At 40.0% G+C, this 22,008-nt stretch overlaps 1 protein-coding gene across 5 annotated transcripts in view; it reads left to right on the top strand.

The window, feature by feature from the left end:
• The window catches only part of LOC102021022 (multidrug resistance protein 1-like), a 77,472-nt gene that overhangs the window by 44,378 nt on the left and 11,086 nt on the right, over window positions 1–22,008 (top strand). For all 5 annotated transcript variants that reach the window (XM_013505036.1, XM_005405512.2, XM_013505033.1 and 2 more), the window contains 8 exons: window positions 5,703–5,810; window positions 8,544–8,621; window positions 9,460–9,543; window positions 12,154–12,357; window positions 16,889–16,989; window positions 18,249–18,389; window positions 20,312–20,468; window positions 21,285–21,482. In XM_013505036.1, the coding sequence (XP_013360490.1) occupies window positions 5,703–5,810; window positions 8,544–8,621; window positions 9,460–9,543; window positions 12,154–12,357; window positions 16,889–16,989; window positions 18,249–18,389; window positions 20,312–20,468; window positions 21,285–21,482 (1,071 nt within the window). The remainder of the gene's footprint in view (window positions 1–5,702; window positions 5,811–8,543; window positions 8,622–9,459; window positions 9,544–12,153; window positions 12,358–16,888; window positions 16,990–18,248; window positions 18,390–20,311; window positions 20,469–21,284; window positions 21,483–22,008) is intronic.

Raw genomic sequence — 22,008 nt, 5'->3', positions numbered from 1 at the left:
TGGTAGTTGAATGGGAATTGCATTGAATCTGTACAGCAGTTTTGGGAGTATGGCCATTTTCACAATGTTGGTTCTTCCTATCCATGAGGAAGGAATATTTTTCCATTCACTGAAATCTTCTTCAATCTCTTTTTTCAGAGTACTGTAGTTTCCATTGAATAGATCCTTTACTTCTTTTGTTAGATTGATTCCTAAATGTTTCAATTTCTTGCATGCTGTTGTGAAAGGTATGGTTTCCTTAATTTCTCTCTCAGTCTGTTTGCTGTTTGTATATAAGAATACTTATATTTTTTGCATGTTGACTTTGTATCCAGCTACACTGAAGAATTTGCTGGTTCATTGAAGGAGTCTTCTTTTGCAGTTTTTGGGGTCTTCCATGTAAAGGATCATGTCATCTGCAAATAGCGATAATTTTATTTCTTCCTTTCCTATCCTTATTCCTTTTACTTGTCTCTCTTGTCTAATTGCTCTGGCTAATGGTTCCAGAACTATATTGAACAGGAGTGGTGACAGTGGACATCCTTGTCTTGTTCCTGATTTTAAAGTAAAAGCTTTCAGTTTTTGTCCATTTAGTATGATGTTGGCTGTTGGTTTGTCACAGATGGCTTTGGTCAGGTTGAGGTAAAGACCATCTATTCTTATTTTCTCTAGAGTTTTTATCATGAATGCATGTTGGATTTTCTTGAAAGCTTTTTCTGCATCTATTGAGATGATCATGTTGTTTTTTTCTTTGGCTCTATTGATATGATATATAACATTAGTTGATTTGCAAATTTTGAACCATCCTTGCATTCCTGGAATGAATCCAACTTGGTCGTGATGTATGATTTTCTTGATGATTTGCTGCATTCTATTTGATAGTGTTTTATTGAGTATCTTTGCATCCATATTCATTACGGGGATTGGTCTGTAGTTCTCTTTCTTGGTTGACTTTTTCTCTGATTTTGGTATCAGTATAATACTTCCCTCCAGAAATGAGTTAGGGAGAATTGCTCCCTTTTTAATATCATTGAATAGTTTGAGGAGTATTGGTATTAAATCTTCTCTGAATTTCTTGTAAAATTCTGCTGTGAATCCATCAGGGCCTCAGCTTTTCTTTGTCAGTAAGTTTTTAATCACATTTTCAATCTCATTAATTGATATCGGGTTGTTCCAGATATTTATATTTTCTTGACTCAACCTTGGTAATTCGTGCATATCTAGGAATCTGTCCATTTCTTCTGAGTTTTCTATCCTATGGGAGTAAAGATTTTCAAAGTAGGTATTAATGATCTTCTGAATTTCTGTGGAATCTGTAGTAATTTCTTCCTTTTCATTCCTGATTGCATGAATTTGAGTTCTTTCTTTTTTTGATAAGGTTGGCTGGGGGTTTATCAGTTTTATTCATTCTTTCAAAGAACCAGCTCTTTGATTCATTTATTTTTTGGAGGGGTTTCTTCATTTCAATTATGTTAACTTCTATCCGGGTCTTTGTAATCTCCTCCCTTCTTTGGGCTTTGGGCCTGACTTGTTCTTCTTTTTCTAAAAGTTTAAGATAGCATTAGGCTATTTATTTGTTCTCTTTCTGTTTTTCTTATGTGTAAGTTCCATGCTATAAATTTCCCTCTGAGGACTGCTTTCATTTCATCCCACAGATTCTGGTAAGTTGTATTTACATTTTCATTTGTTTGTAGGTATTTTTAAATTTCTTCTTTAATTTCTTTTGTGACTGGGGCTGGGGATTTAGCTCAGCGGCAAAGCGCCTGCCTTGCAAGCGCAAGGTCGTGAGTTCAGTTCCCGGTACCGGAGAAAAACCAAAAAAAAAAAAAAAAAAAAAAATTTCTTTTGTGACCCATTGATTATTCCAGAGGTTGTTCTTTAATTTCCAAGTGTTTATGGAGTTTTTGGAGTTGCTTTGTCATTAATTTCCAATTTCACTGCACTGTGGTCAGATAATATGCATGGGGTAATTTCACTTCTTTTGCTTTTAAGTAGGCACGCTCTATGGGCTAGAATGTGGTCTATTTTAGAGAAAGTCCCATGTGCAGATGAGAAAAATGTATATTCTGATGTTGTGGGGTGGAACACTCTGTATACATCTACTAAGTCCATTTGTTCACAGCTTTGGTTCAGATCTGTTATTCCTTTGCTGATTTTTTTGTCCAGTTGACCTATCTCTTTGTGTCAAAGGGGTGTTGAGGTTCCCCATTACAATAGTATTATTAATTATATGGGTTTTCATGTCTGTTGAGATTTGTCTTATATATATAGTTTGGAGCTCCAATATTTGGTTTATACATATTTGTGATTGTTATCTCATCCTCTTGCAGTTTTCCCCTGACTAGTATGTAGTGACCTTCTTTATCTCTTTTGATTGTTGTCGGTTTGAAGTTTACATTGTCTGCAAACAGAATAGCTACACCTGCTTTTTTCTGGGTTCCTGTTTCATGAAGGATTGTTTTCCATCCTTTGACTTTCAGTGTATGGATTTCCTTTTGAGTAAAATGTGTTTCCTGTATGCATCATATCTTTGAATTTTGTATCTTAATCCACTCTGCCAGTCTGTTTCTTTTGACTGGTGAGTGGAGGCTATTTACATGTATGGTTATAACCAATATGTGTTGACTTATCATTGTCATGTTATTTACTTGCTGTTGGTTTCCTACTTTTCCTACCTTTTTAATTCCTTGCTCTTGTTGACGGTTCCTTTCTACTGTTGTTCTTGAAAATGCAGTCATTTTTATCTCTGTCTAGGATATCTTTTAGTACTCCCTGCAACGATGGTTTGGCACTCATGAAGTTCTTCAGTTGTTCTTTGTCTTGGAAATATTTGATTTCTCCATTGAATTTGAAGGATAGTTTGGCGGGGTACATCAATCTTGGTTGGAAGCTGTTCTGTCTCAGGACCTGTAATACTTCACTCCAAGCTCTTCTCACTTGGATAGTTTGTGTTGAGAAGTCTGCCGTGATTCTGATAGGCTTTCCTTTATAGGTAATCTGTTTCTTTTCTCTAGCAGCTTTTAATATTCTGTTCCTTTGCTGAAGATCTGGGATCTTGACTATTATATGTCTGGGTGTAGTTTTGTTTTGGTTGTGGTTGGTTGGAGTTCTATATGTTTCATTTACCTGTATATCAGGTTCTGTTTCCATACTTGAAAAATTTTCTGCCATTATTTCTGCAAATGTTCTTTTTATGTCATTTGTGTTGCCTCCTGCTGTTTCATTGACTCCTGTTAGTCGTACATTATTCCTCTTTGCCTTGTCTTGCAGCTGTTGAGTTGACTTTTCCTGGTTACTTGTTGATTCTAAGAGATCCTTTCTTTCAGGGTCACTAGTTGCCCTGCTGTCTTCAAAATCTGAAATTCTATCTTCAGCTTCATTCAAGCAGCTTTGGCAGCTTTTAATGGAAGCTTTAACTTCCTGATGTTTCTTTGAATCTGGTTCATGTGTTCTAATTCATTTCTATATTTTTCATTTAATGTTTCTGTCCATTGCCTATGTTCTTCTGTTTTCTTATATGTTTCTTCTTTAGATGTGCTGAGGAGTTCTTTCATTATTATTGTCATTTCATTTTTTGCCTGAGAGATTATTTCTGATCTGATCTCTTCTATGGCCTGATGAAGTTGTTTTTTTTATTTCCATTGCAATCATTTCAGCAATTTCAGGTGTGTGTTTACCATGTTCTCCTATGTTGATGTCTCCTGGACTTGTTCTGAGTGGGGTGGAGTTCTGAGATTGTGTTTTAGTCCTTTGTCTTGTCCTGTTTGATGCTGGAGGCAGAGAGCTCAGTCTCCCTCTTCCTTGGCAGCTCAGCAAAGGCAGCTAGTGTCCCTAGTTTTCCTGGTGGTCAGGCTTGCCCCTCAGTGTCCGCTGAGATGCACTGCTTAGTCTGGGGTTTTCCAGTAGATAGTGAAGTGTATCTAGTTCTCCCAGGTCTCAGACATGGACCATGATGTCAGCTGATGGCAGCCCATCTGATCCATTGTCCCCTCGCAGTTCAGGGCAGGTGTATGACCCAGAATCAGGTTACACTGGTGGCGTAATCCTGGACCAGTGGACCTGTGTCCCCAGGCAGTTCAGGGTAAAGGCAAGCCCAGACAGGAACTGCAGGGTTAATAGTTTGTGGACCACCTGATTCTGTGTCTCCAGTCAGTTCAGGACACACAGAGGAGCCAGACACGGGCCGCACCAACAGCGATCACAGACTGCCCGTGTCACTGACCTCCAGGAGGTTGGGGCACAAGCAAAGCCCAAACTCGAACTGTGGTGTCAGCAGCTCATGGAGCACCTGCTCCAGTACCTCACTGGGCACTGGGCATGTGCAGAGAGGGCCCACACGCAAACCCCAGTGAGAGCAGTTCACTGGACTTCTGAGTGAGGGTCTCCTTTCTCTCATTTCAGGTTGACATTGATGTTTATTGTATTCATTTAAAAAATATATCTTCACTGTGGAAGTTGCTCAGGAGTAGATTGCTTGCCTAGAAGGGGCATAACCTTGGGTTCAAGCTCCAGTACAACAATAGAAAAGCAAATAAATAGATAATGCAATGTCTTCTTTGTGCCAGATAGTTTTATACATGCTGAAAAAGTATCAAGGAGATACATGTCTTACCATGGAGTGTGTGGTCTAGGACAGGAAGCAGCAAGCTCTGCCTGTAGAAGGGAAGCAAGCAAATATTTTAATCTTTTCAGCCAATATGGTTTTTCTTGCCATACTTGACTCTGTTCCTGTGGAGGCAGTGCTGTCATAAACAGTCCGGAAACAAGCAAACAAGGATGAATCCCACAGAAACTTTGTATAAGCATGGCGTGTAGCTTGCGGACCCCTGTCCTCCCCCTTGTCTTGCAGGCAGGAGAAGTAGACTGTGCTACCACCAGAAGAAAACAGTGGAAGTGGGTGATTTAGAAATGGGTTTGGCTCTGTGTAATGGAAATTCAGTTTAGGGAATTTATATTTCCTCATGCTTATTTTTCTGTTTTCTCATGTTTACTCATATAAATAGTAGCCTAGAGCTCTGTCACTTGGGGATGGCTCGTGAACTCCAAATGTTGGCTGTGCAGCCAGTATTCAGCCTGTTGTAAACAGTGGGCTGTGGGTCTTGACCACTTGGGTTTATGTCTTTGTGCCATCCCTGCTGCCTGTGCTCGTTGGAGCCAGTTAGTTTATCTGTCTGTATCTAAAATCTCTGGGTAAATGGTTATGATAAAAAGACATCTGGTGCTCAGTCAGTGGGCCATAGTCCCCATTGGTCTCTCACTGTTCATCTTACACTGCAACTGGCCCTGGAACCCTTGTTTTAGAAAAGCCTGGGCTGAATGAATTGGCATCTGTCTGTAGTCACCAAAACTATATCACCTTTTCTCTACACACCTCAGGACAGTTTGGAATGTTTGCCTAGTAAAACATTGACTTGCCATACAATACAGTTCTTCACCAAGGGAAGAGGAAGGCATTTGCATTGCTTTTGTATATACTAAGCAGGCACTCACTGTCCCACAAAGCAAACTGAGCATGAAAAATATTGGATCAATTTATGAGTGACAGTCTGTAAGGAAGAAAGGATACAAGTAGATGCATTGGAGGTCAGCATTATGGAAGCCAATCCTGACACACAGTATAGAATGGTTCCCTCAACCCCCAAATCATGCCACTTAGTAAATGAGTCAGAACATTAATGATTTCTTCATGAGCGAATCAACAACCTTTCAATATTTTCTCACAGGTTTTTACAAGAAATGATGATCCTGAAACAAAACGACAGAACAGTAACCTGTTTTCACTAATGTTTCTAGTCCTTGGAATTATCTCTTTTATCACATTTTTCCTACAGGTAAATGCCTACATTTTTACTTTATTAATTTTGAGGGATTTGTAAACATCTGTATATTTTGCCTTTTAGTGCAATTGCTCCACTCTGCACTCAGCTACTAACAACCACGATTTTTTTGTCCTCTGACTTCCTTGCTTAATAATCTCCTCCCTGCTCCTCCATCCCCAAATGGAAACGTTGGTGAAATCAGAAGGAATAGACTGGTTAACCTATCATGATGATTGGAAATGCAAGGTGGGAATTCAAAAATGGCTTGGATGTCATTTTGGATTAAGTACTACTGGACAATTTAAATACTCAAATATCTTCCTGTATTCTATAAACAACAAACAAACAAAACTTTCTAAACAGATCACACTGCTTTCAAAAGAGTTTGGAAAGTTAATCAATTAACTACTTTTGTTAAAGGAAAAAGAACTCTTTTATTAATGGAAGAATATCAATCCTCAAAACTACAGGAACCGTTTTTAGAGTCATATTTGCAAATCATTTAAAATAAAAATGGAAAGGAATGTAGAGCTTTAGATGTAGCGTGATACACCCAGGAAGGGACTGGTGCTCCCTGAAGTTTGAGTGTCACTTGTACAGGTACCCTAGTGTGTGTCCTTGTTGATTTAGGTAATTTATACTGTCTAAGCTTCAGTTATTTTGTCTGTGAAATAGGAATAATGTTGCCTGTAGGTATAAGAGAGCTTTTGTAACCAAATGCTCAGCAAGGGGAAACAATCACTTGTTCAATGAATGAATGAATGACAAGCCACATGTATTTTTTTCTTTTATTATTAAAACTCTGAATGTTCCTCTAACATATTATAAGCATGTATTAAATTGCATTAACAGATAGGATATTGCTTTGACATTATAAGATGTACAGAAAATTTTAAAAGACTATTTCTTTACTAAGTATTCACAATCACACTGGGGACTTTGGTGTCACTGGAAGGAATAAACTCACTGCATACATTGTTGCTATACCAACTCTTACTGCTGCAGGTTTCAGATAAGGCAAAGACTGGGCAGTGTCACGTTGGTTAAGGAACACAGAGGTAGGTAGGCTTTGAGCCAGTCCCTTCAGTTTTGATCACTGGACAGGTGAAGCAAAGGGAGGAAAGCAGTACAGGATAATACTTGGAGCCTGAGTTTGCCTTTCCTGCCACAGCCTGCTTAGCAAGAATGGTTGATGAAGTCAGGACCTCCAAAGTGTAGAGACCACACAGTGGCTAGAAAGGCTGGAGTGCCCGAGTATCATTTCACAAGCACAAGAAGGGAGCTCCCTGGAGGATGAAGGCTCAGACTCTGGGTTTCCATTCTGTTGAGGATTCTCAGACACCTCCACTCCAATTCCAGCTCTGCTCCCTTATAATTGAGGTCTCTAGCATCTCACCAGCCTCCTCTGACCTTCATTTTCTCCTGGAATAGGGTGATCACAGGTTTTTCATAAGGATTTAATGAGATCCTGTATATAAAGCTCTGTGTTGAGTAAGGCTAGCACTCTACATAAATAACAGTAATTGCTTTTATGTGGGCAAGCCATGCCACTTTCCATTTGTTCCAATTGTTGAAACCCAAGTGTAATCATTTCCAAGTAAATATGGGCACTAAGTAACTTCAGTTTCAACCTCAGTCAGAACAGAATTATCCTCTTCTTGCCCCATGCATGATGGTACGCATTAGCAGACGGTTATGATGCCTTACCACTTAGCTGCAAAGGCTGTGGTCTGTGGATGCTGTGTGCTCCATACATGATGGCAGTCGGAGAGGTCCATGGCCCTTTATGGCCTTTGAGTTACCTGGCTCCCTTTACCAAGACCACACAACCCTTTGCACTGTCCCTTCCATCCCTTTCAGGAACACCTAACATGGTGGTGGAAATGCCAAGTAGTTGTCACTGCCCACCTCTATTTTTCTGATTCTGGGAGAGATCAGGGCTGTTATCATGGCCCCTCCCCTTCTTGGGCACCATATAGCCATTTCCACTCCGCCTCCCCAGGCCTTCATGGGGCAGGCCTTACCGTTAGCTGCCACTCCACAGTTCCAGGAAGCAGGAAGAACCCTGTGAGAGAGTGAGGATTCTGTTGTCCTTCCTCCCTGGACATGGCCAAGCACATTCAAATCTTACTGTGTTTCCCCAGGAGCTTTATCCTCTCTACCCAAACCCAGAAGATTATAGCCTTGGAGGACAGGAGCACAGGAAAAAATGCTCTCTTAAGGAGCCTTCCACCTCCACCTGCTTCACTCCCAGACTTAGGCTTTTTCTTTTACATGAAAACTAGGAATTGTTTACTGTTCTCTGCATCCTTTATGATGAGGGTGCTGATACATACCTCTTTTTCCAAATTATACTCCTGGTTCTTTTCACTGTCACATCGGCCCAGGTTAGGAAATACATGATATAGCCCCTGTGTTTCCAATGCCCCCTGCCTTGGGGACAACACCAAGCTCCCTATAGACCACTATTCATGGGGAAACAAGTAGAGCTTGGAGTGGGGGACAGAGAAATGCATTCCCAGTAAATCTCTGACCAGCTACCTTGGAGTGGCAATGTCAGTTTCAAAGCCCAGGTCTCTGGCTACACACCTTTGCTCTCTTGTACCTTTCTCTATAGTACATGGCCACAAAACAATAAAGCCTAGAAATCAGGCTTTCTCAGCAATGCTGTAAAGCCCTGTTGTGTTATGTAACTGGTAGCTGAGTCTCTGACACTTCTGGGTGCCATGTTCTCTTTCTTCATAGGGCTTCACATTTGGAAAAGCTGGAGAGATTCTCACTAAGCGACTCCGATACCTCGTCTTCAAATCCATGCTGAGACAGGTATGTCTGGGAGGGTTGAGTCCTGGGCTGTGCAGGACCTCACAGGTGCCTGGGGGTGCAGACAATGGCAGCTTTGTCAGGTTACCTGGACTTGGATCCTGTACTGCATTAGTTGTCCCTCAGTCTCATCTCAGACATAGGGCAGAACCATCTCCTGGTATATTCTGGGACCTCTGTGTGTTCAGCCCGTTTGCAGGACTTCTGATTGCTTGTTCAACTTCTCTTTCCTGGTGCGAAGAGAAAGTCATGATAGCCCCATGAGAACAAAAGTCTGTCCAGAGGAAGAAGCAATTTCACAAGGGCATGCAGTTTCTTTTGAGGCCAGCAGCACTTACAAGACTCCCTCGCTGGTGGATGAACACAGCAATTGTGCTTTGACTCCGGGCCTTCCCTTCTGTCACTTCCTTCCTGCAGATATTCCCATTCCTACCTTCAGTTAGGTCTCTGCTCAAGTGTCTCTGCAGAGTGCTCCTCTCTCTCCACCCTTGTTCTAAAAATAGGATATTCTCTCACTTCTTTATGTTTTTACACGGCTCTGTTTTTCTTTACCACATTTCTGTCTCTAGAACCTAGGCTTTGCTGGTTTTGTCCCAACACTTAGAAGTCATCCTTGGGAAAAAACCAGGCACTCGAAGGTTTTTGTAGGGTTTTTTTGCAATTGGGAGATCTATTTTTGTGTTTTGTATATAAAGTCTCTTTCTTGTCTATTGAATGTCACATCCTGAAGCTAAATGAAGGGGAATTAGTTATAAACAAAATTGACCTGGTCACTTAATTCCTGGAGCTAAGAGTCTCATAAACAGGACTGTAAAGTAATAAAATCTCTTTTCTACTACAGGATGTGAGCTGGTTTGACGACCCTAAAAACACCACTGGAGCACTGACTACCAGACTTGCCAATGATGCCTCTCAAGTGAAAGGGGTATGTGCCTTGTCTCTGTTTGCATTTGACTTACTTGCCCATTTTGCACCTCAGCATCTGATTACAAATGTTACTTATCGTCATGAATAAAATGTTGAGTAAAAAGATCAAGATGTGATGTTTATGTGTACCAGTTCCCCATGATGAATGCATTTATTATGTATTGTAAGCATATACTAATAAAAATGATTTACAGTAAGTAAAGTGTTAGACACCAAATCCAAAAATGTATTACATATGTAATGATGAAAATGTTGACAATTTAAACATTACTTACTCAATAATGTAACTTTCGGTTACTTCCATCAACAAGATACATGTAGAAGAATAGGCATTTAGTAAAATTTATTTTCACAGTAGCATTCAGGATCAGTCTATGTTAGAGCTTAGTCAACAGAAAGTGATAGCTGCTACTGAAGAAAGGATGTGTAGTTGCTCATGAAGTTTAGGGCTGCTGCAGTTCAGAATAAAGGGAAGAAAGTATTCCTAAAAATGGGTTGAAACAACTGAAAAGCATACTAAGAAAATAAAGCTATCAGGAATAACTTTACACTGTCAAAAAGGAAGGTTTGCACACTGTTGAAGTAGCTTAATCCTGCTAATCGTGAACCGGGAGAAAATGTAACTCCTGGGCTCTTTCATTTTATTTTGCTATGTGGCTCTTCAGGGAAATAGAGGGGGAAGAGTAGCACAGAAATTAAAAGGAACATTTCAACACACCTGAGCGACTGATTTGAAGGTAACAATATGCAATGGAATTACAATGGTGCACTCCTACCATCTTGTCTAGTGAAACTCTGTATTATCTCTACTGTTTTATCGAACAATTATTTTCTTATTCCCTGAAGTGGTTTGAGCAATCTTTCATTCTTACATCTGGTAATCTGAGCAATGTAGTTGAGGATGACTATCTGTAATGGGACAACCACTGTTGATTCATATTATTTTGTCTTGAGACTCTGTATCACTTTGAATGTTCTTGCTTTCATTGTTTGTTTGTGATACTAGTATGCTGCTGCTGTTCTATTTCTTTGTTTGTTTCGCATTTACTATTCTCTTTAAAATAAAAAACATCTTTTAAAAATTTTTGAAAAAGAAATTAAACAGATCAAGGTATTTTGAAAACTTTTCTCTGGGAGAAAGTGATTGAGGGAATGGTGAAGTGAAATATTCATAATTTCAAAACAAAGCTCAGAAAATAAACCTTTCTTTTTCCTAATGACCACAAGTACTGTATAATCTGAGTTGATGGGCTCTGATGGTGCTCTGAGGAGGAAGTAGCAGCAGAGGAAGAAACAGGGACAGGTGACTACTGCTCAGAGTTCTGTAGATTCCTACTCTTCATGAGGGATGGTGAGTGTCAGGCTTGAGAATAAAGTCACCAGTACTCTAAATCAGAGGGGCCAGGGGCTTCACCCTCACCCAGCATGGAGTCCTGGGTACCACTTTCCTGTATGCTAAAGAGAATCTTGTCATCTCTGATCCACCCTACTGATTTCTGAGGTCCATGCCTGCTAGCTGAAGCTGGATGTCTGGTGTCTTCAAGGTAATGTGGCAGGGCAGCTCCTGCTGTGACTTAGGGAATGTTCTGGGTGCCTCTCTCAGTCAGCAGCGGATGTGGGAAGTGAGTTGTAAGAAGGATGTGCAGTTCCTGAGAACAGGAGCCACAGATTCCATCCCTGCAGACTCACTCCAGGTTGCATCATTCGAGCTTCACATGGAAAACGTGTGGGACAGAGAGCTGGATCTGAAGGTCCCTCTGCTGTGTGATTTTGCCAGACTTTGCAAAACATTCCTTTAATGTATGGTTAATGATAGGATCAGATAAAAGTGTGATGTATTTTTATGCTACCTCCTTCAGCCCTGGCACTGTACCCTTGTGTGTAATTCAGTGTAGGGTTTCTTCCTGGTGAAGAGTATTAATCTAGTGATTATATTAGAAACATGAAGTCAATATTGGGTATGTGTGATGGTATAAAAATTTCTATACCAGAATTCAGAGTGGAGCGCTGTGGTTATCAATCAGAACGGTGTGAGGGCACCAAGAATTTGCCAGGTGGAGATGTGATGAGCTGAATTCCACAGCAATGGACCAAATGAACTTCATGTGCTGCCTGCTAGTGGGGATCACTGTTCATTTCTGAAAGCCGTGGTCAGACTCCTGCTGATAAACCAAAAATCACACGCTAGCTTAATAGAAGTTATAGTTCATAAGTATAAACTCTGTTATTTTCCCGAGTAAAATCCAAGTTTAAAATAAGTATTTCAAATAAGCCTAAATATACTGTGGCAATTTTTGCCATTCACAGTTTAATATAATTGTCACTCTTCTTTTTCTCTGTAATCTGCAGAGCTTGTGTTAGTAGCCATCTTATGATTAAGATGTTCTTGGTATTAAAAAACTGGAAAAGATAGAACTATGTAATTGAACTCTAGATTGTTGTTCTTTTATTTTTAGTGTTTGTTATATCTTCATTTTCAAAATCTACCAAAACTGCTAAAGTAAATTGAATAGATTTTTAGGAAAAATTGTCATAGTCCTTAAGAATACATAAGCATGGATTTTAAATACAATATAAAAATGTGACTTTAATTTGTTTCTTTTTCCAGGCTATGGGTTCCAGGCTTGCTATAATTGCCCAGAATGTAGCAAATCTCGGGACAGGAATTATTATTTCCTTCATCTATGGCTGGCAGTTGACACTTTTACTCTTAGCCATTGTACCCCTGATTACAATAGCAGGATTTTTTCAAATGAAATTGTTTTCTGGACAAGCACTCAAAGATAAGAAAGAACTGGAACATTCTGGGAAGGTGAGTCAAAGGAAATAAATCCGAATTAGTCCCTTCTTCATTACTTCCTATTACTTACAACCCTCTGAGAATGTTTTTTATAACCAAACCTCAAAGCAATATTTCTTGCATTTATTCTGTAGATTAGAAAATGAAGAACAGTAGCACAAACATCCTTAGCTCATAATGTCAACTTGATTTGAATGGGCTTTTCTGGATTCAGGCCATGTCTTCACGTTCTTTTCTTTTCCTCTCCCTCTTCCCTTCAGTTCTTTCCTTTTTGCCTTTCTTACTCCCTTCTCACCTCATTCTTTCTCTCCTCTCCTACTTCTTTTATGTATGCTTAAATTTATGCTTCATTTTCAAAAGGGCCATTTTATTACCTATACTAGGGGAGATTCAATATTGAAAAGCCTTCAGGGCACCCACTTCGTCTCTTTTTCGTGCTTTCTCTCTTCGTCCTATCTCTGTTTCTCCTCCACTCAGTACTTTTTCAGAGCTTGCTTGCAGGATTTTTTTCTCATTATTTGACAAATACTTGTGTGACAGTCAGTGTTTCCTGGCACATGCTCTACTCCTTCTCACAGCACTGGGAGGTAAGTTCTGTGATCACCTCAGTGGCTGCAGTGCCTGAAAGCTGGTAAATTTGGCAGTCAGGATTCAAATGAAGACAGCTATGCTCCTGCAGGCAGAAAACAAGAGGGGTGCTCTGATGGCAGAACGTACTGTGATATTAGATGGCAGACATGAGAAGTCGGAGCAGGGCAGACCCCAAAATGAATCCTGACGTCTAGACAGGCAAACATCTAGTGATGGATATTCCGGTTTCCTGGGAGTCAGGGCAGACAGGATGCAGGCAGGTGAGGTTGCTGTGGGTTTCAGCAGGCCCAGGTGACCGAGGTGCTTCATCATACACCTTGCCCTTTGTGGTCTGGCTGTGGTCCAGCCCACATAACATTGGCCCCAGCCAGGGCACACACCCTGCACTGATAACTTTATCTAATCATGTACTTTGTTTTTCTTTCTTCTTGTGGTCTTGACTTTATTGCTGAGGAAACAGTGCAAAATATAAGATAAAATGTACCAAAACAAAACAAAATTAATGTTTAATCATGTCACTAATGGTACATTTGAAGGATCTTAAAGAAGAATCATGGACTGTTTATGAGGAGAAGACAACCAATCCTGAACTAATTTGTGGCTAAGCAAATTTAGCATTTTGAAATGGTGCATCAGATACGAGATTTTTAAGAGTTCTGTGAGCAAGGCTGAGGGAAGGAGGACAGATGGGTATGGATATGTGTAAATATGGCAGATTTTCTGAATAAAAGTCAGGAATGTGGTACATGCTCTAATTCAGTGGTAGTTCCCGAGAGGGAGAAAGGTGTGGAGGGAAATCAGTCACCATATGGTCGTACTTTGCAGCTTACCATTGACTGTTTATTATATGCCAGGCTTCATCCCAAGAACACTACCAGTGTTATCTTATTTAATGCTCCAAATAGCCCTATTGAATTATCCCTGCTAGAGAGAATAAAGCTCAAGGTTCAGAGAGATCAAAGTCATGTAGACACAGTCTCCCAACTGACCCCCAACTGATCTACTCCTTATATCCCTGTCCACACATATTCGCTATTCTTCACATAAAAGACCCCAATCTCTTACAACATAAATCACATCATACCAACCTCTAATTTAAACCCTGCAGTTGCTTCTGATCATATTTGGAATCAGATCACTGCTGTGGCACTCGTTATAAAAAAAATTAAACAGCTTCTGTACAGCAAAGGAAGCAATCAACAGAGTGAAGGTACAGCCTCCAGAATGGGAGAAAATCTTTGCTAGCTACCCTTGTGATAGAGGATTACTATCTAGAATATATAGAGAAAATATAGAAAGGTTAACACAAAAGAACAAATAGCCTAACCAGCTGATGGGTAAATAAATTGAACAGAGAATTTTCAAAAAAAAAAGTATAAGTGGACAGTAAGTATGAAAAAAAAGTGTTCAACTGCATTTAAATTCCATTTCCTCCCAGATTGTCATATAAAGTACAGAAAGTGGTAATTACTGACAAGGATGCAAGGCAAAAGGAACCCTTTTACACTACTGGTGGAAATATACATTAGTAGAGTAAATATACATTAGTATACTACAGAAATCAGTATGGAGCGTTTTAAAAAACAAGAACTAGAACTACCACATGACTCTGCTATACTGCTCCTTGGTATATATCTGAAGAAATTAGGTAGCATATAATAGGAATATCTGCATGCCTGTATTTATTAACAGCACAGTTTACAGTAGTATAAGATATGGAACCACCCTTGTATTTATCAGTGGAACAATTAATGAGTCACAAAGAAGAATAAAATTATGTCATTTACAGGAGAATTGATAGAACTGAATATTACCATGTTAGGCAAAATATTTCCGCCTCAAAAAGACAATTACCATATTTTCCCTAATATGTGAAATCTAAAAAAGAGTCATGAAAGTGGAAGAAATGCTATTATCAAAAGTAATAGGAAGACGGCTATGATAAAAATGTTATATACAAAATATATATATAAATACCACTTGGAAATCAACACTTTATAAAATTAATATGCACTAATGTATTTTTAAAAGACCTGGAATAAGTGAAACTGAGACTGCACAGTGCTAATTAAGGCTTTTTCTAATTGCTTCTCTGTGTATCGAGAGTAAGTGTTTCATTCATCAGTCAAGGGGTATGACTCAATTTTACTGGGCTGTGTACACACAGAAAAGCAGGGACATTTAGGGACTCATTGGAAACAAGACACACCTGCCTTAGAAAATGTCACACAGAAAATACTTCTTAAAATTACTCTGAAATTTACAGTGAAATCTTTTTTAAAGCAGACATTACTAGCTTGTTAATGTTGGTAATAATCTCAAAAAATTTTTTGTTTAAACTCATAATTAAAAATATTTCTAATGTAAATTAGCATTTTCTTTGGGGTGTTTAGGTGAAGTAGCTTTTTCTTCTAACTTCATGTCTTCTGTACTTTTAGGATTTTCCAAAATGAGCATATATTATTTTTTAAATGGCTAAAACAAGTTATAAAATATTTTAACCTAGAAAGTTTGGATACTTTCTTGCCATTCTAAGTAGTTTATATTAAACATAATTCAAACTCCTTTTCCTACTTGGATCAAAGAGCGATATTTTAAATTAATTTTTGAAATAAGTTTTTGTTGTCAAGAATTTGTTATTAATTTTTGTAATGGCTTTTTGCAGTAATCTTCAAAAGTGACTCAATGGGTATGAAATATTTGCTGTTATCTTTGAATAGATAATGTGTGTGGGATGCAGTGAAGAATAAGCAAGATTCTACATTTCTGAGTCCTTGCTCCCTCTATGCCCCTCTACCCAGATTCCAGAAGGTGGTAAAGGGCATTTATCTCCCAATCAAATAGCACTGTAGGAAGTAGCAAGTGAATCCGGACATACCTGAATGATGGAAACTTTCTTGAAAAAATTGATAATAAGTTCCAACAGTCCTTAAACATTATTTATTTGATCCAGCAATCTCACCACTAAGAACTTGTACTGAAAAAAATCATGCAATATGGACAAATATGTAGCTACAAGGATATTTATCACAACATTTTTTAGTAAGGAAAAAAATTGAAAACATTGAGCAAAAATAAAGAGATATTTACTGGCTGTGGTGTTATGTGGCCACTGAAATCCCATTATTAATGTAGATGCAATTACTTTGGAAAATAGTTTTGGTATTTGTTAAGGTAAAACACAGTGACAAACAAATATAGAAATACATCTCTTTTGGGTAAAGATGTAAGCCAGGCACATTACCAAACACCTTTACCAGCACATTACCAACACATTACCAGCATCTTTGGGATGCTGACGCAGAAAGGGATCACAGGTGGAAGGCTGTCCTGGACGAGCTGTCCCAAAATGATGAAAACCTGTTAGTGTTATAGTTAAGCAGTAGAATGCTCATCTAACATGTATGAAGCCCTGGGTTCAAGCCCCAGCGTCCCAGAGCCCCATCCCAATGTGTGTGCTTAGAAAATACAACATAAGCTAATTTGTAATATACTCCAACATGTGACTTCATGTTACCTTTTTATCATTTCAGCAGTTCATTTCCTGAATATTATTGAGTCTTTATAATTGGCAGTTACAAAGAAAAGTACGAATAATCACATTTTTATAACTATCGAAAGTAACCATTACAGTTTAAATCTAAATATCAAAGAATCAAGAGCATTACAGATGATGTACCATTCTGAGTCTTCAGGTTAATTTTGTAAAGCTAGATATAAACCTAAGCTTCTTTTGTAAAGAGGGGAAGATTGAATTGGTTCATCTTCTTTCCAGATCTAAAACTTACTTTGGTAAATTATTTAATGATTTCTTCCATGGAGAAGATGCTTATAGGTAATACAAAATAATAAATTTTAAAATGTAATGAAAAATGAACTTTTCTTAGCCCATTTTGCAGAATTCACTTATTACTCCACTCTGCCACTTCCTGATCAACGATCTCTGTTACAGATAGCTACTGAAGCAATAGAAAACTTCCGAACTGTTGTTTCTTTGACTCGGGAACAGAAATTTGAACATATGTATGCCGAACGTTTGCAGGTACCATACAGGTAATAATGACCGAAGAGCGTGCGGAGATTTCCAATCATCAGATTTGTTTTTAGGAAGATTACTTTGCCAGGCAGGTAGATCGTAGAGAAGGGAACCAATTGGAAGGGACTAGTGAGTACACGGGAGTGAAGTCGTAAGACCCAAACCTAGGCAGGCGCATCTCTAAAGTAGAACATCGAACAGTGGAAAACGGAAAGGACCAAGAGAATGGCTCCCTGTTGACCATGTGGGTAATGAGCTTAGGATTTGCTCTGGTTAGGGATGTGGGCCTTCTTGTATCGTGCAAACTGAGCCGTCGGTACACATGGAGGGGGTGATGTTGCCAGAGTGTACCCTTCGTAACTGTCTGCCCTTCTTCCCCAGCAGAGACCTTCTGTTCTGCCTTCTGCGCAGTCATCCCAGTGAAAGTTCTGATATGTGCTGTGCCCAGCAATATAAGCAACCCTAAAAAAAGCAACCTTTGGGTCTCAGTGTCCTCTCTATTTTGCCAGATAGAGCATAACTTTATCAATGGGTTTTCAGATGTTTTAGTGATACTAGAGATTTTTCTGAAGTTTTCCCCTGAAATTCTGCTGTATGGCAGGGATGAAGGGCAAGTTGATAGAGCTGAAGCAGGAGGAGGCCCAGAGGGCTGCCCACTCACCAACCAGCTGCTACCTACACGGCCGTATGCCTGAGTTGCATGTCCCTCACAAAACCTAGAACCTCATTCCTTTAAAAAAAATTCCCTAAGGCCCCCTGAGACTGATTGTTTCCACAGCATGTTGCTCATAAGGAACCTCCATTTCATAGATAATTACACAGTGCAACTCCTAGATCCCTGAGGGCAGGTACTTCCTACGGTGTGTCATTCAGCTTGGCCCTGTTCCCGTTTCACTGTTTTCATGTGTGGTGTAGATGTGTGCGGAATGAATGCAGACAATGCAGAACACATGTGCTCTCTGTCCAGTTGCTGGAAAAAGAGAGGGAACTTCCAATATTAATCCATAGCAGGCTTTGTACAGAGGTCATAGTTGTAGTTTGCCATTACATCAACACACTGAGGTGTAGTTAAGCCTTCACTGAAGATGAACACATAAGTGAGTGACATGACTCATTTCATGCAACTGGAAGTAAAATGAGGATCACATTTGTTCTTTGGAAATGAAACCCATTTTTATCTGTCACAATTCTGCACCCTACTGGCAGTCTATGAAAATGTACATTTTAAGGACTAAGAAAGGAAAGCAGAGTAAGTTTTCTAATATCTTGTTTGCAGAAACTCTTTGAAGAAAGCACACATCTTTGGACTCTCATTTGGCTTCACCCAGGCCATGATGTCTTTTTCCTACGCTGCTTCTTTCCGATTTGGTGCCTACCTGGTAGCACAAGAGCTCATGGATTTTGAAAGTGTCATGTTGTAAGTATTGTGCTAATATTGACAGTTTAAATCTAAAAAGGTAAACCTGGGATGAAGTGGTTCATACAAAGCCCCATGAAGAGATTTTGATGATTGAGAAGGTAGCATTTTGCCCCTGGGTTTCTATTGTTCCTGTGGAAGCACTTGTTCCTCAATAACATTTCTATCCCATTGCTGACACGAGTCTGACCTTTCTGAATTTGTGGCTGGGTGGGCGACTCGACTCAGAGGTCTCCAGGAGGCCTTAGCATTGAGAAAGAAGCATAACCCTGATGGCTCCTTGTAAAGGGCTTTCTAAGTGAGCAGCTAAGAGGAGGAGGTGGTGCCTTCTGTTCCTCCAAACCTGGGAGAGCCCAGGATAAAGATATTTTCCCACTGAACCTAATCATACTGCTACAATATCCAACTATGTAGCTTGGTAGTGAAAATGTATGATCTATGTGATCTTTCAGATTTGGGGACAGGTACAACGCTGCCCAAACCTAACTAATAGCAATGCTGTTTTACACTGAAACAAGAATCATAGAACATAATGTGTTCACATACAATTTCTGTCATATTTAAGCATTGACTTCTTCATGCATTATAGTTCATGATGAACCTAACAGAAGATATGTCTGATAAATTATAATCACTTGTTGTTCGTTATGATGATAAGAACAGAGTCAGGCATCAGTGGTGTTAAAGCTTTGACTGGATAATTATTTTACATATTGATTTACTCCAACACTTTGAATGATGAACATTGCTATGCTTTGACATTTGTTTTACAAAACCAATCTTTCAAGTAACTAAAGGGGAGACCCTTCTGAAGAACAGTCCAACTTGAAAAAGTCCCACAAGTTTAAATAACAAGGACAAAACCATCTGTGTAATTTATTCAGGAAAAGGTTAAAAAGACAAAAAAACCCACTGCTGCTTTAAAACACATGTAGGGTCCGGAGGGAAAGAAGTGATATACGTCAGTTCCAGTCCTAGTGTTTAAAGAGATGTGTCAGTAACCATGTCCAAAAGATAGTGAAAGGAGTTATCAAAGAAGCAAGGACTTTGACCGGTGTTCAGATACATGCAGGAATGGCAAATGAAAAGGAAGATTTTTCTTCTGTTTAAAAGGAAAACTTTTTAATGGTATAGTTAGGCAAGATTTGCTATTTTCAAAAACAGATCATTACAGACAATTTAGAAGTCCAAGTACAGACACTGAGAGATGGACACTGTCTTTCAGTTCCTTTACGATGTCAGTCCCTATAGATTCTCACATCAGAGCTTAGAAGTACAGATGAGGGCAGCGTGATAACCTGGGTGCTCAAGGAGGGCTCTCTTAGCCGCATAGTCACAGATTTTCTAAGAATCTGATGTCATCCCAGCGCTGCTCACTGTACGCACTGTGGATTGTGCAACCACGAGTCACAGTGACCCAGCATGTTGACTGCTGCTTTGCCACAAATCTGTGGATCAGTTCTGATTGGCTTTTAGCATAGTGAATCACAGTTCGCTCACTTGTGTGTCTGCACTGAACTACAGCATAGTCAGAGAAGACTGGGACAGTGAAGGGACATAAGAAAGAACAAAGCACTCAGGCCCCTTGAGTCATAGGCTTGGAACAGGCAACGGTGACCTCCACTTCCACCGCATCCTGTGGAACACAGGAGTTACCAAGCCAAGTCAAACGCAGAGGTTGGAAAACAAACTCCATTTCTTAAACAGGAGTGCAATGAGGCAGGGGGGTGGGGACTAAGCAGTGAAAGGGTGATGTTTTGCAATCTGTGCACGACAGGGGCATGAACTTAGAAGGAAGGTGTTTGTTTTATTTTTAACTTCTGTTTTATAATTCTCGGAGGCAGTGATCCCAGGTTGTAGAACTGTCCACTTGCTAGCTGTGCAGCCATAACTGTGTGTGCATGCTTGTCTTCTGTTTCCAGGGTATTTTCAACCATAGTCTTTGGTGCCATGGCAGTTGGGCAGGTCAGTTCATTTGCTCCTGATTATGCCAAAGCCAGAGTGTCAGCTTCCCACATCATCATGATTACGGAAAAAGTCCCTACCATTGACACCTACAGCTCAGCAGGCCTGAAGCCGGTGGGTTTGACATATCTGCTTTCTAAACTGTTCCAAACTCCTGAATGAAAGTGTTCAAAGGGGAAATTTAGTTAAGTCTATGTGGTTTGTTTTTCTGTTACTGGAGCTTGAAACCAGAGCCTTCACACTGAGCTATAGCCCCAGCTCTGCTTTCCCCTTTTTTTAATTTCTCATTTTCAGACCAATCTTGCTATGTTGGTAATTTTCCCAGGCTGGGTTGGAATTTACTGCTCATGAGTGAGTCTACCAAGTGGCAGAATTACAGCCGTGCACTATGCCCGGTTACATGTGTTCACTCTTTCCCTTTTTCCCCCTCCCTTTCTTCCTTTCTTCCTGCTTCCTTTCTTTCCTTTCTCCTCTCCTACTTGGTGGTACTGAAGAGTAAACATGGGGCCTTTGCACTGAGCTACATCCCAGCATTTTTTTGGAGACAGGCTTTCACTGAGTTGATAATTTACCCAGTTTTTAGTTCATGGTTTTTTTAAATAAATGCACATCCCCAATTTATGCATAAAGAGTTGTGCAGCCAGAATATTGCACACTTTATAAGAGAACCCTATTGCTCAGATGTTCTGATACTTGGGTTATTCAATTCAAGGGGTATAGATCTATCACAGTTGTGTATTTGGAATACATAAAAGTTCCTGTCACAAAACAATGACTCTTTTAGAACCTACTAAATTCTAACAGTTGGAAATGAAACAACTCTAAGAAGAGTTCACTGCCTTCTGACACCTGCTGGCGGGGGGGGGGGGGTTGCACTACTGTTTGTTTCTGTATTGCTCCAGTGAAACCCTGTCATTGTTCTCCTTTTAGAATACATTGGAAGGAAATGTGACCTTCAGTGATGTTGTGTTCAACTACCCCACCCGACCGGACATCCCAGTGCTTCAGGGGCTGAGCCTCCAGGTGAAGAAGGGCCAGACGCTGGCCTTGGTAGGCAGCAGCGGCTGTGGGAAGAGCACGGTGGTCCAGCTCCTTGAGCGGTTCTATGACACACTGGCCGGAAAAGTGGTGAGCACACTCTCACATTCAGCTCCTCTCAGGCTTTTCCTGATCCAAAGTCCTGGGTGTGCTTCCTTCACTGCAACCAGCCATGGCATTTCAGTCCTTTCAGGAATAGCCTCCTCTCAAGTCTGACAGCTTAGTTTTGTCATCCAAGCTGTGTCTCCTGTCCCAGCTGCACGATCTCCAGCTTCACCCTCAAGCTGCCCCTCTATCCTCCTTTGCAAGCTGTCTTCTTACCGTAAGTCTCTCTTGCTGCGGCTCAATATAACCTGGCGTCAAAGATTCAACAGAAAGTGAAGTAGCCAGAAAGACAAGCGGTACCAGGATAGACAAATGAAGTGAAAGCCAAGGATAGATTGTACATCTAGAAAGAGAAAATGGTCAGCAAGAACAGATGCCACAGAGAGCTGGAGTAAGATGAGGAGGAAGCGGGAATAGTAGGCTCTAGCAATAATGGCTCTTCTCATATTCTATATTCTCAGTGAAGTGGTGATGGTATAAAAGTTTAATTTTGTGGAGAATATTAAGGAGA

The sequence above is a fragment of the Chinchilla lanigera genome, unplaced genomic scaffold, assembly GCF_000276665.1.
Source record: "Chinchilla lanigera isolate Chin_1 unplaced genomic scaffold, ChiLan1.0 scaffold00093, whole genome shotgun sequence".
NCBI lineage: Eukaryota > Metazoa > Chordata > Mammalia > Rodentia > Chinchillidae > Chinchilla > Chinchilla lanigera.
The sequence above is the reverse complement of the archived record's forward strand: the minus strand, read 5'-3'. Positions and strand labels throughout refer to the sequence as shown.